The sequence below is a fragment of the Gobio gobio genome, assembly GCF_949357685.1.
Source record: "Gobio gobio genome assembly, chromosome: 21".
Classification (NCBI taxonomy): Eukaryota; Metazoa; Chordata; class Actinopteri; order Cypriniformes; family Gobionidae; genus Gobio; species Gobio gobio.
Window position 1 is genome coordinate 45,012,610 of NC_137117.1, and position 22,967 is coordinate 45,035,576.

The following is a 22,967-nucleotide window of genomic DNA, read 5'->3' on the forward strand; positions in this document are numbered from 1 at the left end:
CAATCTGAAGTATGGCTGACCACCGACTCAACAAATAGTCCCTGCAGTTTTCTTCCGTAACTTGCATGTCAAGCAAAATGAGAAGGTCAAAATAAAAACAGTTGTTAAGTTGCTGCCCTGCCCCACAGTTTAATTTGTTACTTAATGATTTTTTACCTGCAGGCCAAGTATCATCTGATAATGATCCTGAAACCAAAAAACCCAAGATGAAGACTATGAAAGATGACACAGAAAAGGAGAAGTCTTCGCAGGTAGTTCACGTGAGCGATGTAGCACTGGATCCACCAGCTCTGGACTCTGATATCATCGAGTCTCCTGCTTCTCCCAATGCTGAGGAGGACTTTGACTCGCGGTTACCGTCCGCAGATTTCTCTCCTGTTTTGATTCCTTCAGTTCCCACTGTGGCCATCTCAAGTAGAGATCCCCGTACAGCACAATACAGACAGACTCTGCCACCGTCTGTGGTCCCAGAGACCGTCTCGAGCCCACACCAGCATCCGCAACCAGTAAAGCCTGTCCTGGAACCTCTTAAAGAGACCCCGCCACCACATGTGTCCGTACATCTGCCTGCTCCAATGCCCAAATCTATCCTCATGAAACCTTCGCCAGCTTCTCTGCACACTTCGTATAGCTCAAGGTGCATAGACGGTTTTTGATGTAACGTCCACGATAAATACAATAATTGTTAAAACGTACACGGCACAAATCATGAATGCATTCTAATCAAATGTCTCTCTTTTTCAAGACTGGCAGATTGTGATAAAGGAACGAGACAGTTTTTATCAAAACAGAGCATTTTATGGAAAGGCTTTCTTAACATGCCAACTGTGGCCAAATTCGTCACAAAGGGATACTTAATTTCTGGCTCTCCTGACTTTCTGAAAGAGGTTGGCCTTTTTAAACATAACCGAATGATTAATATTATTATTATTATTATTTTAAAGATCTATTCTCTTGTTGTGAATTATTTTATCTCAAAGTATGCGGGTGGTATAAATGTGGCCAGTGGGTGTAACATGTATGCATTTTCTCTGTTTAGGACTTACCAGACACTATACAAGTTGGAGGCAGGATATTACCTCAAACTGTCTGGGAATATGTTGATCTGATAAAGACATCAGAGGCAAAGGTGAGCCCATGACCTCAAATACATTGATATATTAATGCACATTGTTTAGGTAAATGCCCTTGATCAAATCCATATGCATTATTTCCATGAATACAGGAGCTGTCTTTAATCCGGTTCCATCCAGCCTCAGAAGAGGAGGAGGTTGCATATGTGTCCCTGTTTTCATATTTCAACAGTCGTAGGAGATTTGGGGTTGTTTCTAATATTTGTAAACACATCAAAGATCTTTACCTCATTCCGCTGTGTACAAAACAGTCCATCCCTGCGGCACTGCTTCCCATAGAGGGACCAGGTATATGATGCACATATTACATACTCGGGGCTCGACATTAAGCCCTTTCATGTGCTTGTCCTTCGGACAAATAAATCCGTCATTCACTTGTTAAATATAATTTATTCTGAAGCGGCAGTGTTCAGTCAGCTTTGACATATTTAAACCTGCAAATGTATATGTTTTTACCTTTATAAAGATATGATAAAAATAAATTAAATATAAAAAAATTACATTTTTAAAATATATGCTTCATCTTTCATTTAAAATTCTTAAATTTGATCAATAAATTCAATTAAGCATGACAGTAAACCTCCAGTAGGTGCAGCAGGTCTTAATGAGTGATTTCATTTCATGGTTTGATTGAAAGACTCGGTGTCACAGTTTCAGTCGTGATGGTATTCAGCACTCTTGGTCATGTGATGTTGCTCAACTGTATCATATGTTAAAAATATAAAAGCTCCACATTTGTAATTTTTACCACAGTAAGAGTTTCTTTGAGCTGTGCTCATTTGTTGAGATTTCTCCTTGAGAGGCTGCGTTAGTACATTATATATTATACTATTATCCACCATCAATGCCATTTACACGTAATTAATGCAGAATCATTCTTGCGTTTTGGTGATTTATTTTTTGTTATTAACATTTTAATCTGGTCGGGCAAGTAAAATTCGCTTTCACTCGCCCCTTCAAAAAAGTCCTGGACAAGCGTTAATGTCGAGCCCTGCATACTGATCTGTTTCCACATCAGGTGATAGTGATTTTGACCTTTTTATGTTATGACTTCTCTTAGGGCTTGAACTGGATCACCCTAATATCCTAATAGGGTTAGCGGTCCTTCAGAAACCGAAGCGTCTTGAGGGATTGCCACAAGATGTTGCCGAGAAGAAATCTAGGTCCTTGGTTTGTGTGGATAAAAGGGAAACCAGCAATCCTACCTCAATAAATGATCTTGGGCAACACAACACTAAGGCTTGTGATGCTGATATTTTGCTCAACTCAAATCCTTGTGGATCTTTACCTTCGGTTGGGTTACCAGACCCAGCCAGCTCTCTGTGTGGCCCATCTTCTCTCCCTAGAGTGTCGAAACCCACCCCGTCGGTCAATGACTCCACCGATACCACCCCACTTCAAACCATACTTAACACATTATTTGGTCAAAAGAAACATGATACCACAGAGTGTAATATAAGCTCATCAACAGATAAGGTTCAGCCTTGTCAACAGTTGTGCAAATACGATGATCCAATGGAGTTAGGTGATGATGATGATGATGATAGGCCTTACGATCCTGAGGAGTATGATCCGGCTCTTTCTAATGGGGCCCTGGTTCCTTTGAGTCCAACCAAAGTTTTTGAGCCTAAAGTTTCATCTGTTGCCCCTTGTGAGGATGATGATGATAGACCTTATGACCCAGAGGAGGAGTACAGTGCAGTTGCTAATGCTCAAACTGTCAGAAATAATATACCCAAAACAACAGAGGTTCAAAATACAGTAGAAACCTCAACAGTTTCCAGTGATATAGCCTATGATCCAGAGGACGAGACCGTGTTTGAAGAGATGCAAAATTACCTCACAAGTAACGCTTTACCTCACAAATCCACCGTCTCTGAACACAAAATCCCCCATTACAACGATAAAATCCCTATTTCAACATTCTCTGAGCAGCAAAAAATTCTTGAAGAGTTAAATAGGCAGATAGAGGAACAGAAAAGACAGCTAGAAGAACAGACAGAAAGTCTACGCCTTCAGAAGGAAGCCATTGGTGTTTCCATGGCCCATTTCTCTGTTTCTGATGCTCTGATGTCACCACCAACAGCGTTTGGTAGGGACGAAGAGGACGAAATAGACAAAACACCCTATTGTCCAATAATTAATCAGAATAGGGATCCACGCATCTGTCGAAACGCAAGCCAGGAGGTATTGGATGATGCTGAATGCATCACCGAAAGTGCACAAACATTATTAAACACGGAAGAGACCAAGAATATAGTAGTGGACAACTCCTTAATCACAAAGAAAGAGAAATTAGCTTCTGAGACCGCAATGACAAAGGAAGGGTCACCAGAAACTGCACAAGCACCGAACACTAAATGCTCACGTTCAGAGTATACCTACAAAAAAGGAAGCAGTAGAAGGTCCACATCGAGCACTTATAGGTCGTCAAGTAGGCGCGAACACAGCCGGCCATACCACCAAGACAGGGCGTCTTCAAGAGCATCGCATACAGCTAGAGCCTCAAAGGACGTCTCAGACAAACGCCATCGAAGCAGACCGTCTGCAGAGCATCCCTCCAGGGGAAGTGACCGACGGAGAGAGACCTCATCAAGGAAAAGGGATCCGCATCACCACCACAGAGACTCGTCTTCACCCTCGCGGTACAGGAGCAGAAGTCGGCGTTCACACTCAAGCCGGAGGGACAAATCTTCACAGGACAACAGTGGCCAATCTCGTAAGACCGACCAGCAAGAGCTGGGACCATTGTCAGAGCACAGCGCTCAATCTTCACTGCATGAATCTGACCAGGTGTCAGGCAGTGATCGCGTGCAAACTGCATACACATCAGGACAAAGTGAGACTACTTGTAAAAACAAACAATTGCCAGAAGTTCAGCAAGGTGGTCCTTTAAATGCAAAGCAAAGCCAGACATTCCAAAATCCAGGGGAACATTGCTCTCAGCCTCTATTAAACAAGTCATTTGACAAAAATCTGCCATTTTCTAGCCGATCTGAAATTAAGAGAGATCATTTGCCCCTGAGCAAAAGTGACTCAAAATTGAAACAAGGAGCACTACAGCTTACACCCTCTCTGCACAGCAGAGGTGACACTGACCTGCCTTTACACAGAGTTACACCCGCATTACAGACACACACATTTCAGACAGACGCTTTTCACCATGACTCCATAAGTCCATCTACCCAGCCAACACATAACCGAACGGCTTATTTTTCTGAGCCTGGCCACACTGATCAAAAGAGAGGCATGCCATCAGCTCAAAGGTCGAATTATTTACATAATGAGTCGGATGAATTACATTCAGGAGATTTCCCTCAAAGATCTTTCCATTCACAACATAGATCTCAATCTGACACTGATCAATTCTATTGCGGAGAACCGCCTCAAAATAAAAGAGACTTTTTTATGCATGATGCAGACCATAAAAATCAACCTTGTGCATCTCAAAAAGAGGAAGGATTCCCCACGTGGGAGCATGGCAGGTTTGATCACCAAAAACACCCGAACCACATGCTCAGGAGATTTCCACTGGAGGAGACAGACCAGGCCCATCAAAGTCAGAAACCCAGGCCTGCCCAGTTACATGAGGGCAGTTTTCAAGAATCTGAAACTGGTAGAGCGTCTCACAAAAAATTTAGATCTTACATGCAGGGGCAAGATTTTCATAAGGATGAATCTGTCCAGTTTCAGCAAACAGAGTCACTATTAGGGCCTGTCCCTGTGCACAGGGGCAATTTCAGACCCCATAATCCTAGAGAGCATTTTCAGCCTTCCACATTTGATAAGTGGAAACCATCAGGAGAGCACCCGCCTGCCCCCATGAGGAAACTGAGAAGTCCTACATTTGGTCAGCCCAGGGACCAATCCTCTTTTGAAGCAGGTGGACATGCTTCTCCCCGAGATATTTGTGAACTACAAAGCCCTGACTGCCATCAGACATTTGCAGAGGATGCAGAAGACCGAATGCAAACAAGTTTTTCTAGACGGGCTCCAACACACGCTCAAGACCCGGCAAGTGGGGCAACGCACAGCCAGTTTGAAGGACCGCTATATGCTGAAGTCAAAGGTCAACCAAGAGGGCTTCAGAAATCTGAGTTTAGAGGACAAGGAAGGGGCGTTAGTGGGACATTTTTTGCAAGGGGTAGTAAAATGAATCGACCTCGCTTTGATTCACCACAGCAGTTTTTGGGCCAAAGAGAACACTCTCCTGATTTACATGGACCGAGAAGATCTTCACCTCAAAATTGTGACCATTTTGACGACAACAATGAAGCCCATTCATCTGGTTTCCCCAACCATTCCACCCCTACTCCGTTTAAAAAACCACAGCATCAAAATCCATGTGAGATTCAAAATTTGGGGCAACCGCGCGCAGCTTTTGAAAGCCAACTAAAACAGACAAATATACGCCCGTTACGACGATCCGGTCCACTTCTCCCCACTCCACCTGGAGGTCCAATTAATCCGAACACTTCCCAGGGACACTGGCATAACTCCCACAATGAGTGTGACCGGTCACAGGGACCACCTGACATAAGACAAGGCCGTGTTGCAAAGGACCTCAGTGGACACTGCATTCGTGAAGAGAAGCCAAGCATTGGTAACCGCTTTAAACTTCCGCGACGTGATGACTCCAGTTTACTTCAGGATGAACAGGGGGGGTATGAAAGTAGAGAGGAAGAACCAAGGGTTCAGGACAGAAGTTATGGACATGCATCCAGAAGATCAAGAGGACGCAATGGCAGATATAGAGGTGAAACAAGGGCAAATATGTGGAGATAACACAACGGAGTAGTCAAGACTTCAACTACTATTGACTGACTTCAAGGTGCAGATGTTCACAGGGGGAATAAAGGAACAAGTTCAAGCATAGACGGACCTTGTACATTGATAGATCTCAGTCAGAATACATTGTTCTGCAAAGTGAAGCAGTTTTTGATAAATCTATTTGATGTTTCTTGAAAGATTGAAGGTTTGTTCACCCTGCCATTTCAACTTCCTTAACGTTGATTGCTGAAAAAGAAACTTTGTTTTGTTTTGTGGAAGCAGGACATGTTCATTTAAACTACTGACAAAAGTCTGTGAATGTTTTATTTTTATTTTTTTATCTCTTGCGATTACGAAAAATGTTCTCATGAGCTATAAATAGCAGTGTACATTTATGTTCATAGATTTTTAAGTACTTTTCTAAATGTACATTTGTAAGTAATTCAGTACTTCAAAAAAATGGAGCCCTGTCTATTTCCACTGTTTTCATTTAGTAAACAACTGAACCACAACGTCTGACCAGTGCACTTAATGATCTCTTAATTGTGTTTTTTCAAAGGGATACTCCAGCCAAAAATAAAACAATTTTTTTTTACTCATCCCCATGTGCTTCCAAAACCACATTTTCTTCTTCTGCAGATATTTTGAAGAACATTATGAACCAAACCGCATCGGAGCCTATTAACTTCCACTGCATGGTCAAAAACACTGAGACATGTATCTTGTGATCCACAGACAAAAGCACGTCGATCGTAGATGAATAAATAATGGCAAAATGTTACGTTATTGGGTGGTGTGTCCCTTTAAATATTACTATGGAGAAATATTATGTGGCTATAACCATATTAAAATTACATCTCGTAATGCATGGGTATCTTTATTGGATAAGGTAGACAGTTTTTGACAAACATTGATGGATTCTGACCACATTGAAGGAGAAAGTGCAAATGCGTGTCATAGGTAGTCCTATAAAGGTTAATTAAAGCTAGTAAATACATTTAGAATAATGAATGAATCAGGAGCTAAGTTTACTTTTGCCTATTTTTATTAAAAAAGTAATATTCTTTTTTTATAGACAAGTTTCTTGACCACTTAAATACAGCAACAATGACAACATTAACTAAACAAAATGCAAGACAATGGAAAAAAATCGTAGGTAAAATGTATAAATTCAGAAATGCACAATTCAATGGGGCAGTAATTTCACCGTTTTGACACTTTTTTTGTTGTCAATCGTTTTAATGTCATAAATTAAATAATTTGGTTAACTTATTGTTAAAGAAAATTTACATTTATGAATAAAATATTTGAAAGTAGGTAACGTGAACAGAAATAATTGTAATGTCTGTGGATGTGGGTTCTAGTGAAGTGGTTGGTGGATGTGATTTGTATATATGCATATGATCCTGTTAATGGGTCTTTCCAGGTTTGATATATAAGTTATTACTGAAGTAAGTCGCGTGATTGAGCCTGTAATAAGGGTCTCAATCCGCGATATTTACCACAAAAACCGGCCGGCGGGCTGCGCGTGACGTCATAGCGACGCCATTTGTTTTCTGTGTCAGCCGTTCAGTGTCAGGTAAGGCCAGTCCTCCTCATTAATCACTTATAATCAGCTGTTTTCTCTATCTACATTACACTCACGATTCTGAGACTGTGTGTGCTTAATTGACACGGTTATTAATGGGCGTGATGGAGTCAGTCAGACTTTAAATCCGGGATGTAATGGCGGGAAAACTCGGGAAGTTGAAGCTGTATTTTGGTTAAATATAACATTATAATTTCCTTGTTAACTGTTTAAACGGGTCTGTTGTCTCAATCAATTACTCCTAGATCCATTTACAAAACCAGTATAGCAATAACTTATAGCTGACAAGGATAACTTTACCGTTATTATTACTACTGTAAAAGTTGACATGAAATGGCCTCCACCACCCATTTAACGTTACTCTGCTACCAATATAAACTCATGCTACACCGTTTGATTCGAGTTAAACTGCATATTCAATGAGACAAACATGATTTAATCCATTGATCGTTGTTTAGATTGATTGCCAACTTCAGAAGAGGAAAATAGGGGACACTCAAAATATTTGTATTGTAACGTTAAATGTCAATTTCAGTGTGTATGAAAGGTTCTCAGGCATAAACATTTGTTTTGCTTAGCCTGTTTATGTACAGCTGAATTCTATAAAGGCATTTTATGTCACAAAAAGTCCTGTTACACACAAAAAGCATCGTTCAAAATAAACCAACAAAAAACAAAATGTCAGCATTGATCTGAAATAGAACAAAAAAAACATTTGTAATTTTTTTTTTTTAAAGAAATGATTGAAATTAATCATTTAATTCACCAAGGAGGCATTAAATTGATCAAAAGTGACAGTAAAAGACATGCAAAAGATTCTGTCTCAAATAAATGCTGTTCTTTCCAACTTTCTATTCATGAAGAATCCTGAAAAAATAAAATGCAACATGGTTTCCACACAGATATGAAGCAGCACTACTGTTTTCAACATTGATAATAATCATAAATGTTTCTTGAGCAGCAAATCCTCATCTTATAATGATTTCTGAAGGGTCATGACACTGAAGACTGGAGTAATGATGCTGAAAATGCAGCTTTGATCACAGGAATAAATTACACTTTACTGTATATTCACAGCTGCTTTACATTATAATATTTCACTGTTTTTACTGTATTTATGATCTGAGCTGAAGTGACTCTTTCAGAAACATTAAAAATCATACTAAACCTTTTGAACGGTAGAATATTAAATATCATCAACTATTCAAAACGAGGTCATAACATTTTTAACTAAATGTTGGTGCAACTGTTATAAGCCGATGCACAAATAAAAATGTATAATTTTCAATCAAAGAGAACTTCGATAATTAGTTCAATATTCTCAATAATGAGGTCCAAGGTTAATACGCGAGTTACTTAAATGTAAAATGTTTTTCTCTATTTAACTATGTTAACTTACAGTCTTGAAAGACTAGGGTTGGGGACCGTCCACATTTGAACCGCTACCTGAAGTGTAGTTTTTCCGGTACTTTAGGGATGTTTCCCTCAATAACTGCAGAAAGTCATTTATAGACGTGTTATTGACATTATGCCAGATCTGTCCCTGTCTGACATTTACTGTAATATTTACCAGTGAATAAGGCAACTAGCTGCTTAATGAACTGAATTACCATTTTAATTTAATTTTAATTTAATTTCTATGAAAAGATTTCCCACAAATCCTGTGTTGTGTATTATCTGGACATAAAACATTAATGTAATTTAATTAAACAAACTTTTTTGACAAACAAACTGAGCACAACTGAGTTTTATACTGTTCAAATTAAAACATGCAAGACAAAGAGTGATTTATTACTTAAAGTTTTGATAATGTATTATTATTACATTAGTATTATTATCACATTGAGGCGTTTCTAAACTCTGCTGTACTACAGTGATATATTTGTCGAGTTAGACCGAACGTTTATTTTGACGGGTTGAAAGAGCTTTGTGTGAATATAATACCGTTGAGTTTCTGTGTGTTTAGGATATTACGGTAGTTGCTCATGAAGTGACTCTGGAGGTGAAGGTCATGTATTCATATGAGATGGAAACAATTCTGTGTGTGTGTGTGTGTGTGTGTGTGTGTGTGTGTGTGTGTGTGTGTGTGTGTGTGTGTGTGTCACACATAACAACATGTGTCAGAGTAAAGGAGTCAGTTGTGGGCTCTGATATGATTGTGCCTTTAACAGCATCTGAACTCTTCCAGGATGAGCTCGTCTACGGCCTGTAAGACTCATGCAGACGAGCAGCGTGTGTGTGAACCGGCCGCAGTTTGCCAGAGTTCCCAGTTCAGCCTGATGGAGCTGAATGAGGTGGAGTACCTGCAGCACATCATCCAGAGCCACATGGATGCCCAGGGGCCGGAGACGGACAGCTCAGGCTTCTCTCAGCTGGAGGAGAGCCTGTCCGATGACTCCGAGCCGCGGATCCAGGAGATGCTGCTGGAGAGCGGGCACAGCGGGCTGGGGTGCGAGGGCACGCCTGAGGGCGGGGCAGAGGTGCCAGCTCAGTGTGCTGTAGAGGAGAGGGCAGATGTGTGCCAGCGGAGGGCGGGGCCGAGCCCACCGGCACGAGTCTGCCTGGAGAAAAGGTGCAACCTGTGATGATATGTGTGTTTATTCTATTCACTCGTAATCAGTGTTGGGGAAACTGACTTTGAAAAGTAATGCATTACAATATTGCGTTACTCCCTTAAAAAGTAACTAATTGAGTTGCTTAGTTACTTTTTAAGAAAAGTAATGCGTTACAATATTGCGTTACTCCCTTAAAAAGTAACTAATTGAGTTGCTTAGTTACTTTTTAAGAAAAGTAATGCGTTACAATATTGCGTTACTCCCTTAAAAAGTAACTAATTGAGTTGCTTAGTTACTTTTTAAGAAAAGTAATGCGTTACAATATTGCGTTACTTTCTTAAAAAGTAACTAATTGAGTTGCTTAGTTACTTTTTAAGAAAAGTAATGCGTTACAATATTGCGTTACTCTCTTAAAAAGTAACTAATTGAGTTGCTTAGTTACTTTTTAAGAAAAGTAATGCGTTACAATATTGCGTTACTTTCTTAAAAAGTAACTAATTGAGTTGCTTAGTTACTTTTTAAGAAAAGTAATGCGTTACAATATTGCGTTACTTTCTTAAAAAGTAACTAATTGAGTTGCTTAGTTACTTTTTAAGAAAAGTAATGCATTACAATATTGCGTTACTCCCTTAAAAAGTAACTAATTGAGTTGCTTAGTTACTTTTTAAGAAAAGTAATGCGTTGCAATATTGCGTTACTCCCTTAAAAAGTAACTAATTGAGTTGCTTAGTTACTTTTTAAGAAAAGTAATGCGTTACAATATTGCGTTACTCCCTTAAAAAGTAACTAATTGAGTTGCTTAGTTACTTTTTAAGAAAAGTAATGCGTTACAATATTGCGTTACTCCCTTAAAAAGTAACTAATTGAGTTGCTTAGTTACTTTTTAAGAAAAGTAATGCGTTACAATATTGCGTTACTCCCTTAAAAAGTAATTAATTGAGTTGCTTAGTTACTTTTTAAGAAAAGTAATGCGTTACAATATTGCGTTACTCCCTTAAAAAGTAACTAATTGAGTTGCTTAGTTACTTTTTAAGAAAAGTAATGCGTTCCTATATTGCGTTACTCCCTTAAAAAGTAACTAATTGAGTTACTTAGTTACTTTTTAAGAAAAGTAATGCGTTACGTTACTTTTGCGTTACTTTTTCTCACCTGGGCTGGGCTTGTTTTTGTTTATAACAAAAAAGTTATATTTTTGTGCAACGGCAAAGTCCTCTTCATACCCAAAATGAAATAATAAGCCCCAGGCTGAGGTAAAAATGCAGATTCCCGCATGAACAGTAGAGGGCGCAGCTCTGGATAATGGAGGAATAGATGCAGGAGTAAAAAAGTTTTACCAATAAAAACAAAAAATCTAGTAATTTTCATCATCAAAGGTCAGCAGCAAGACATTGGTAGATTAAATATAAAGGTAGATTATGCATGAAAATAGTTGTTTTATTTAACATTTAATTATTGCAGGTTTGCATATTACTCTGATTTAGCATTTGACTGATTTTAATCATTTTGAGGAGTACAGAATCTTTATTGTGCAAGTGAGATAAAATACATTTAGTCTGGAACTACAATTACCCTCATGTTCACACACACGCCTCTGCACTTATATTTCTCAACATGGGGGCAGGAGAGCTGTCAGTCAAATTAATGTGAAAACTCAGATTAAAGATTAAAAAAATCTAACCCTATATAACAACAAACTGAACAAAACGAGGGAGAAACGCGGAAGACCATTTCAAAGGTCTAAGGATATTTTCAGTACATTTAAGAGCACTACAGTCTGAACAAATGACACACGTCAGTTTAACACAGAAAGAATAAAGCAGAAACATTCGCCCATTCTTCTTTGAATTGTCAAGTCTATTTATTAAGTCAGTTAACTCAGATTTAGTTTCAGTTTTAAATCAGTTTTAAATTTGAAAAGTAATGTGTTACTTTACTAGTTACTTGGAAAAAGTAATATCATTACGTAACTCAAGTTGTAATGCGTTCCCCCCAACACTGCTCGTAATGTTAGGTTTTTTTCATAAATTGTAAAAAAAATATGGACGTAGTGTCCGTGACGTCACCCATAGGATTCTGAAGAGCAGTTTTGAAGTCGGCCGTCGCCATCTTGGCAGTGTGTTATCACGCATCACTCCCGAATAACTGATAATGGGCAAAGAGGCGGGACGTGGGCGGAGCTTAAGTGACGTGATGACTAACAGACAGCAGACAAACGCCAATCCACCTGTCACTCAATCTTCAGTGTTGTCGTGCGTCGTTTATCGTGCGGGAGAAACGATAAACGAGAGCCGATAAACCTCTCCCAACCGGCGATCGGATGGTCGGATGAATTTCTGATGAAAAAATGAGAACGTTTTTCATGTTTAACAAGTTGTTTTTGAAATAAAGCTACACTGTGTGATATTTTCCCCCATCTAGTGGTGAACTTGTATATGACCATCCAGAGAATATTAGTTTCTGTTCCTCTCAATTCCGATTTCGTTTTAACTCCTACGGTGGCCGATTTAGTCCAAGATTAACATGAATTCCAGTTCGACCTCGTCCACATTGGACACGGTGCCATCGAGTGTTAAAACGCCAAAGGCCAAGCTTGAATTTACGGGAATGTCCCTCTTTGGCTAATGTACTTTCAAGATGGAGGAGCAACATGGCGACCCGCATTCCAACCCTCACCCGTATGTGTTTACAATGGCATATTATAAACTTACCAGAATACTTTATTACTTGAAAGAAGTAAATATACATTAATGAGCTCATATATTTTTGAAAGAACTAAGTGTTTTTAGCTAAGAATAAATATAAAAAGTTACACAGTGTAGCTTTAATTTTCATTGATGATATTGCAGGGTTCAGACTTGTATTTTAAATTATAGACAGATAGTATATTATGTTAATCATTTTAATTATAGGCCTGTAATTCCTTGTATAATCGACCTAAATGTTTTAAATCATTTTCAATGAGGCGTAAGCTAATCTATGTAATCTTTTATTATCCTCGCAGTGTGTCAGTTATGCGGCTATGCGGCCTACCCTAATAATAATTTAATACATAAATTAGAAATGCTAAATCCTCTTGATATCGATCAGTGTATCAGCGCAACCGGCTCAGGGGTTTATCGCGCAGATTTCACACAGAGTGTGAGCAGTCAAGACACGGCTCGCCGATCAGACCGCACAGGGTGAGCATTGCTGTGGAGATGGAAATGTCTACCACTGCGTGATGCCACAATATGGGGAATTAGAAAGTTGTTTTGGCAGTTTGATTTTTAACAATTGCTCTTGTCACAGTTGCCAGGTTTCCATCCAAGGATTTCTTTTTGCGGAAAAAAGTTTCAGCGCATCAAAATGTCTACCGATATATCTGATGCAAATGCCAGTTATCGTTAAATTTTTGCAAATGTTGACACAATCTTTTTCCATTTAACTTTAGTGTATAAATTCTATATCGATACGTCAAATGTCGCAAAAAAAATAGTTTGGACTTTTTGTTGAGAAAAACGTAAATAAATGTGGCGTCACATGACAGAATTAGCCTATGCAGGGCTCTAGACGTGACCAAAATGTTTGCGTATGCAACCATTATTTGAGAATATGTGAGTTTGATGTTAAAATATGACATGTCACTATTTTTACTGCGCTGCTCACGCTCAATCAAAGTGAAAGCACACTTTGAATGGACAAAATAAGTAAGATTTCACTAGTGCTGGGCGGTATAACGGTTCATAACGAGTACCGGTATTTATTTTTGTTATGATATGAATTTTGATTATACCGCGGTATATGCCGCTTGAACAACGTTTGGAAAGCAGCGCAGCGCAGGTTCGAACAAACCACCCCTAACTGCCAAAGGTCCAGAATTTAAGTCCATTTTTGTAATAAACAGGTTATTTTAAGTAATGACGGCCAATAATTCGAATCTGGACCTCTGTATTTTTCCGATGTGTAGGCTATAAATGTTGTGAAATAATTGTCTATAGTATTACTTTAATGCAGCAGATATTGCACAGCACCAAGATCTTCTCATCTGAGCTGCCTATGGTCTGTCAGCGCTCGTCAGCGTAAAAACATTTAAGAGGACCAATCAAAACTAAGTAGGCGGGCTTTATGTTCACAGAAGCAGCTGAGCGCAAATTCCTGCGCAACGCTTAGTAAACGCTCATAAAGTGCGAGATAAGATGTAAGTACCCTAACTAAACATTTCATATTTGGCAGCTGTTTTATGAATGAAATGTTAAACTACCGATAAAAATAATCATGCAAACTAATACACCTTTGTCTAATTTTGCCATTTTTAATTTAAAATAGGTATATAAATACATATATAATTTACACACACACATGTGTGTGTGTGTGTGTGTGTGTGTGTGTGTGTGTGTGTGTGTGTGTGTGTGTGTGTGTGTGTGTGTGTGTGTGATGACATGGGTATTACAAAAAGAGGGTGAAATATGAGGACGTTCCCCATGTCCTCACTTTTCAAAATGCTTATAAATCACACAGAATGAGTTTTTTTTCACAGAAAGTGAACTGCACAGTCTCCTGTGAGGGTTAGGTTTAGGGGCAGTGTGTGTGTGTGTGTGTGTGTGTGTGTGTGTGTGTGTGTGTGTGTGTGTGTGTGTGTGTGTGTGTGTGTGTGTGTGTGTGTGTGTGTGTGTGTGTGTGTGTGTGTGTGTGTGTGTGTGAGGGGTAGGTTTAGGGGCAGTGTAAGGGGATAGAAAATACGGTTTGTACGATATAAAAACCATTACGCCTATGGAATGTCCTCACATTTCACAAAAACAAACGTGTGTGTGTGTGTGTGTGTGTGTGTGTGTGTGTGTGTGTGTGTGTGTGTGTGTGTGTGTGTGTGTGTGTGTGTGTGTGTGTGCAGCAAAGTATACGCCAAGTAATTAAAGCACCTTTGTTTCCTGGCCAATTATACGTTAGTGATCCTACAAATGTAAATTTAGTGACTTCTTCAAAACTTCATGTTTCACAACATGAAACAAACACACGTTAGCTTCGAGTTCTGTCACGTGAATTTGCGATTTAAACTTTGTGGGGAAGTTTTGATTATCCATGCCAAATAACAGTGTGTGTTTGGACTGAAAAAAAGTGGTACATAATCTCAGTTAGTAATTTGACAACATTGTAGTAAATATGAAGTTTTTCTACAATATTCCCTCATGACAGTAAAATAAGGCATTCTTAGTCAATCTCCTGCAGTATTTCCTCTCTCAATCAGTGGAAAATGTGGTTAACACCCTGTTACGCATAGGGGGGGAAAATACCGTCATATACAATGAAAGCGATATAATTTAGAAAAATACCGTGATATAAATTTGTAAACTTGCTTTTAATTATTCAGTTTGGGTGAAAGTATGATGTATTATAAAAAAACTAAAGTAAACTATTCAGAAAATATTCTTCTAGTTTATTATGTAATAGGCTAACACAGGTATAGGCTCTAGTACTACTCAAATAAACCTTTTTTTCTCCATAAAGTTTTCTTGTAAACATATCGAAGTAGGACTGAAATGACGGAGCTGTTTTGATTGTGTTTGGTGTTTACCATTGACACCTCCCCATATTAACAAACTTTCAAGACTGTCACGTTTATAAATGACCAACTTATAAAGTCAAATCGTGTCTTTGTAAAGAAATGCCCTCTTATATGTAGCGTTGGAGCCGCTGCTGTGACGCTTTTTACACATTCACTTTGTCAATAACAAAACAGGGCAAAAGGTGGATGCAAACTTGGCTAGTGAGGATGAATTTTTGAGGTCTAAAATGAAGGTATAATACCTTAAATACCTTTGTTGTTGCCTCTTTTGCACTAGAGAAGTTGTTAAAGGGGTCATATGATGCCTGGGTCAAAAATGGTCTTCTGTGGTAGCTGGCGAACACATTCATCCACACACACAGTATAGCACCCTAGCCATGTGACCTGAGAGCCAAATCCAAAATAAATGCAAACAAACCATTTGTAATTTTAACTCATCCTATTTATCAGTGAAATAAAAAATAATCACTGTCAGGACAGATCATAAAACAAATGTGCTTGGCACTATTTTATATGAAAAAATCTCTAAATTTTAATTTAAAAGTCACTGGCTGATTTGAAAAGTTGACAGCAAACTAACACATTACATAGAAAAGTGGCAGGTCTGTTCTTTTGCATTTACATTAATCCACAGATCATTTTGACATGCAGTATCAGATTTTGTCCTGTCCATTGCTATGGTTATCACTGGTTCAATCACACATTTAAATACGCTTGTCAATCCAGAAACTTTGGCATGAAAAGTATACATTATACACAGAAAGTGAGCAAGGATCTCTGCCATTATAATCACAGAAGCTGTCAGTTACAACGCGAGATACACAACGCGGCACTCACGTGAAAACTCCTGTTATAATCAATGAATCTCTTATTGACATCATGCTTATACTTTGTTGGTTATACTGAAAGTATTCGCGAGTGTGCAGAACTCACTCTGAACAAGAACTCTACCGTTTTAAAGGATGAGGAGTGGATTCAGACTAAAACCCATCTGATTGGCCATTGGGGAAAATCTAAATAAAGTCTAAACTAGCAAAATGATCTGCCAATGGGGTAAGAAAATAATCTTGTTTCTGTTTGGGACAAAAACAATCTGCTTCATTGGCAGATCATTTTGCTCTCCAGAAAACAAGAACAAATTTCTTATGTCATTTGACTTATCTAGTAAATGCATCTCGATTTAAGAATTCTTATTATTTTACCTGGAAACAAGACAAAAATACTAAATAAGAAAAGCATTTTTCCAGTGTATACACAGTAAAATCCCCAGTGTTAAATTAACACTGCTCAGAGCACATATGGTCCCACTCTACAGAGTGTTAAAGTAACACTGAATCAGTGTTAAAGTTAATGAGATAATTAAGAGATTAATTAAGTGATGATTGACCATTAGTGATGAACACCTGATGATAATGAGCAGAATCATTGAAGAAAAAAGAAAAAGAACACAAGAACTACGACTGACTATTAAAAAGACATTAAATCTCTGAAGATCTCAGCAGAGGAGGATTAAACAACTCCACAAACAGCATTACCAGCTTCACACATTACTAACCAGACTGACTTTATGTCTGTTATACGTCTACAGAAGCTCTTATTGAGGTTTAGATGTTGATGTTTTATTGAAAATAATAGTTTTGTTTGAAAAAGTGTTTACTTTAGTTGGGCTCTATGTCATTTGACTTATCTAGTAAATGCATCTCGATTTAAGAATTCTTATTATTTTACCTGGAAACAAGACAAAAATACTAAATAAGAAAAGCATTTTTCCAGTGTATAGAGTTTCCTTGGTTACCTCTGGAAACAAAGCAGCACCAGCTTCTTTTTAAACACTACTTTAATAGGCATCATACGGAGGTAAGATTAAAAGAAAATCAGTCATTTCCCTTCAGAAATGCAGTCATATAAGCCCCCCACTATACTTTAATGTGTAATTTATTTATTTTAATTTAATTCATGTAGTTTACAAACATTGGATCATGAGCGGCTGGCGTGTAAATGAACACAGTGCCCTGATTTTCTCTGAAACATGCAGCTGCTCATTACTTTTGAGACTGTAGAATCACACTAAGCCTGATCTCGATTTCAATTTTGTTTCAATAAATTGTGCAGTATTTATTTTTTATTGTACATTTTTAAACATTAGCTTTTCATCAACTCACCGTTTGAGAAACCCTGTTTTAGGTCAAAGGGGTTTGACTGATATAAAAACAGTTTGAGTTTCGCTGCTTTAAATCAATGCTGTCTCAATTTTGACTTGATGATTTGTCTTCCAGATTTGTATCAGTGCTTTGTCACTCCACAAACTCTCCAGGAATACCCACACATGCACAAATAGAGAAGTGGAGTAAACCAGACAAGATGGTGAAAATGCAAGGCACTCATCCATACGAAGGACATCTGTTCAAAACTGTAGGTGCTTATCTTCATGTCATTCAGTATTAGTTTGTTCCCCAGTTCTGCTGTTGGTGATGAGTGATGCCCTATGGTCTTTGTCTTCCTCTTTTATTGGAGGGTGTTCAACAGTCAGAGCTGGTCATCCCTACAGAGTATCAGACCTGGAGTTTCCGAGCAGATACAGGTTCAGAGTCAGGGATGCGAGCTCCGTTTGTCATTTACACGGACCCTGCGGACCAGAAAACTGCCCCCCCGCTCCACAAGAGTGAGACTCTTTAAAGCAGTTCACTCAAACATAAAAAAATATCTTCATTATGATTTACTGTTCATCATAAAACGAGTAATTCATCAGCAAATGATAGTTATTATAAATGCCTTTCTGTTCTTCTACAGCTATATGAGTTTCCTTCATCATAGGAAAGCGTTTTTTCCATGCAGTGATCAGGGGCTGCCAAGCTCCAATAATGACAAACAAAAAAGCACCATGAAAGTTCTCCATATGACCTATGCATGCACTAAACGTGCACTTAAATGCACTCATCACTGTAAAGCTGCTTTGAAACAATCTAAAAACGCTATATATATGAAGATGAAGACTTAAAGTAACAAATCTACAAAAAAAGATTTCATAATTACAACATATTTTTGAGCAGCATTCAGCACATTTGAGACACAGGACACATCTAGCAGCGTGCACACACAAACACACATACACTCTCTCACACACACATGTTTGTTTTTGTGAAATGTGAGGACATTCCATAGGCGTAATGGTTTTTATACCGTACAAACCGTATTTTCTATCCCCTTACACTGCCCCTAAACCTAACCCTCACACACACACACACACACACACACACACACACTGCCCCTAAACCTACCCATCACACACACACACACACACACACACACACACACACACACACACACACACACACACACACACACACACACACACACACACTGACCCTAAACCTACCCATCACACACACACACACACACACACACACACACACACACACTGCCCCTAAACCTACCCATCACACACACACACACACACACACACACACACACACACACACACACACACACACACACACACTGACCCTAAACCTACCCATCACACACACACACACACACACACACACACACACACACACACACACACACACACACACACACACACACTGCCCCTAAACCTACCCATCACACACACACACACACACACACACACACACACACACACACACACACACACACACACACACACACACACTGCCCCTAAACCTACCCATCACACACACACACACTGCCCCTAAACCTACCCATCACACACACACACACACTGACCCTAAACCTACCCATCACACACACACACACACACACACACACACACACACACACACACACACACACACACACACTGACCCTAAACCTACCCATCACACACACACACACTGACCCTAAACCTACCCATCACACACACACACACACACACACACACACACTGTGCAGTTCACTTTCTGTGAAAAAAACCTCATCCTGTGATTTATAAGCATTTTGAAAAGTGAGGACATGGGGAACGTCCTCATATTTCACCCTCTTTTTGTAATACCTGTGTCATTATACACATTTGTGTCCTGATATTTCACAAAAACATGCCCACACACACACACTCTCACACACACTCTCTCACAATTATAAACATATTAACAAGTGTACATCATTTTGTGCATCCTGAAACTCTCATGAGCAGCGTTTGCATTCATATTAAAGTCAAGTCAGCTTTATTTCTATAGCCTTTATACAATACAGATTGTTTCAAAGCAGCTTCACAGCGATAACAGGAAAATGTGCAATTATGTGCATTTCAGCTGTACAGCAGCTCTAAACAGAAACAGTGTCATTGTTCAGCTGAAGTCAGTTCAGTGTTCATTCAGTTCCATTCAATAACTGTATAAAGTTCATCAATTATGAAATTAGTTCAATTCAGCTCTAAAGCACCTCTGCAGAAAACAGTGCTGTCATCATCAGCTCAGCTCTCATCAGTGCAGTCACATCAGTAATACTGATGAATATTATGTCTCCACAACTAAGCAAGCCAGATTAAATGACAATTTGGATGACCTACAGGAGATTTACAAATATTTTTAAACCACCCCCCAATTATCATTTCTTCCTGACAGATGTGTTCAAACTCACTCGTTCCAGCTCATCATTCCTCTACGAGTTGTATTTTGGATAGTGCAAGTGTACACTCGAAAATCAGTGTGTGTATAAAGCAGTGAATGAATGAATCCATTTTGAGTCACTCGCATATTTAACATTAAATCATTTAGCAGATGCTTTTATCCAAATGAGGAGAGCAATCAAACCAACAATACGGCAACTAGTTCCAGTTAGTCTAGCACAGTACATGTAGCAAGGTTTTTAAATACATATATAGAAGAGTAAATGCTAGTATTAATGTGTCGAGTGTTGATGAAAAAGATGCCGTTTCTTGAACATGGCTAAAGACTCTGATTGAGTTATTCAGGGACAGTCAGGGTAAAGGTCAGGGAAAGTGATTTTGTGCGTCTTTGGGATGGCACCTAGCGCGGCATCGTCTTACTCAGATTCTAGTCAGAATATGAGTCTGCTCCTGCTCCATTGGGCTACGTCCAAGGTTCCTGGATGTAGTTATGGTTGATGAGCCCAGCTGAATGGAGAAATTGTAGTAAAGTGTCTTGGCTGAGACCAGTTCTGTCTTTGCCAGATTGAGTTGAAGGTGGAGGTCCTTCATCCAGCTAGAAATGTCTTTTAAGCAGGCTGAGATGCGAGCAGCTGCTGTTGGATCATCTGGCTGGAATGAGAGGTAGAGTTGAGTGTAGGAAAAAACATTTCTGAATGAGAGATCTTAGTGATGACATGCAGATGGAGAAGAGAAGTGGTCCAAGCACTGAGCCCTGAGGAACCCCAGTAGCTTCATGATGTGACTGAAGCCCTATTCGGATGGTAATTGTTTCTGGTGGGGTCATAGTCTGATTTTACTGCCATCCAAATCCAGAATGTTTTTCTCCAACCACCCACGTAAAAATCCCTAACCCAATTACCTACTGTTTTTTGTGGTCATTTAATTGCCGTCCAAATTCACATCTCTGAGTTTTCAAAAAGAGATTGCTTCAAAATTCTCTGTTTATATCCTCTTTGACCACCGTATCATTGCGCTTCGCTGTAATTTGAATGCATTTAAAGATCTAGCCTACACTTTTATTACTGACATGCTGGAAAGTATATACAAGAAAATTCTTTTATTACCGCTAAAAAGAGAAGAAAACAAGTAAACATTTGAAATGTGCCTTTATTATGGCAGTAATGAACGTTATATACCTTATGTTTTTATTATCTCTTTGAAATGTCACTTTGCATAGGTTGTAATTTTGACATTAATGGTGAAAAGGATCTGATATGATTTATCTCAGTTTCAATTTTTTGTAACACGTTGAAAAGCCAAGTATTTTGGTCATCTTAAGTTCTGTTTAAAAATGTGGAGGCTTCCTGTTCAGTAAAGGAAAATGTTGGATCAATAAACATCATCATGTCATCAGCCTCACATTGATTCTATATATAAGAACAATTGGTTGAACCAAATTAAGAACATGATTTGTTGCAAACTAACTAGTAGCTACAAGCCCCTTGTGTAAAAACACTGGCGACTTTTTCTTTCAATTAGAAATATTTAAATGAAAACTGAGCTCTTTAAGCCACTTCACTCTGACTTTAATGTCATCATTTAGGGATGCACCGAAATGCCCAAGCCGAATAAGAATAAAACACTTGGCCGAATACCGAACACGCTTTTTCTATATATTTTTTTTCCATTTATTTTGCCAATTTTTTTCACCATTGCATAAATTAGCCATTGCATAAAAAACTACAATTTAAAAATATGTATTTAACACTGAACATTTTTAGCACCTATGTCACGTTGTAAATTATACATTTGTCATTCTACAGACACAAATATGCACTGGAGCATTTGCCTATATATTATTACAGTATCAACTGAGGGTGCTCGTGCTTACATTTGAGGGTGCTTAGACAATTCAGCAGAAGCGTGTCTGATAATGGCCATTTCTGCGTCTCTCTCGGACACTTCAGAGCCGTCTGCGGAGCCAGATGAACGTATAAACCAGGCTTAATGCTTCCTCCGACATTTAGAAGTGTGTGCGCCTCTCTCACACACACACGCTGGTTTGCTATATTTCACTTATTCGGCCTACTAATTATTATTATTAGTAGAGATGTATTATTATTACATATAGCTAAATCTACTGTAGGCAAAATACTTAATATAATAATAATATTAATAGATAATATACTATAATTTCTGACTCTATCTCCTAGAGCTTTAACTCTACAAACTCCAAACTCGGGTCAGACCTTCAGACTGTTCTGCCTTAGTGTGCTATATCTTTTCAGACTGATTTGAATTAAGGTTTTCCTAAAAAATAATATTAAATATCATAAAAATCCCATAGACTTTCATTGACCAAAGGTTCATGACTGTTTGAACTGTTTAACTTAAACTGCTGATACTCAATTAAGCTTTAAACTATCTATCATCTATCTATCTATCTATCTATCTATCTATCTATCTATCTATCTATCTATCTATCTATCTATCTATCTATCTATCTATCTATCTATCTATCTATCTATCTATCTATCTATATATCTATCACTCTATCTATCTATCTATCTATCTATCTATCTATCTATCTATCTATCTATCTATCTATCTATCTATCTATCTATCTATCTATCTATCTATCTATCTATATATCTATCACTCTATCTATCTATCTATCTATCTATCTATCTATCTATCTATCTATCTATCTATCTATCTATCTATCTATCTATCTATCTATCTATCTATCTATCTATATATCTATCACTCTATCTATCTATCTATCTATCTATCTATCTATCTATCTATCTAT

At 38.4% G+C, this 22,967-nt stretch overlaps 1 protein-coding gene across 1 annotated transcript in view; it reads left to right on the top strand.

Moving 5' to 3' along the window:
* LOC307117905 (uncharacterized protein) overlaps positions 1–6,501 on the top strand; it is a 32,345-nt gene extending 25,844 nt beyond the window's left edge. Inside the window, 5 exon segments of the mRNA XM_079803142.1 lie at positions 163–637; positions 746–887; positions 1,040–1,129; positions 1,226–1,421; positions 2,194–6,501. Of these exon segments, the coding sequence (XP_079659268.1) occupies positions 163–637; positions 746–887; positions 1,040–1,129; positions 1,226–1,421; positions 2,194–5,918 (4,628 nt within the window). The 3' untranslated portion in view covers positions 5,919–6,501.
* Positions 6,502–22,967: the final 16,466 nt, after the last annotated feature.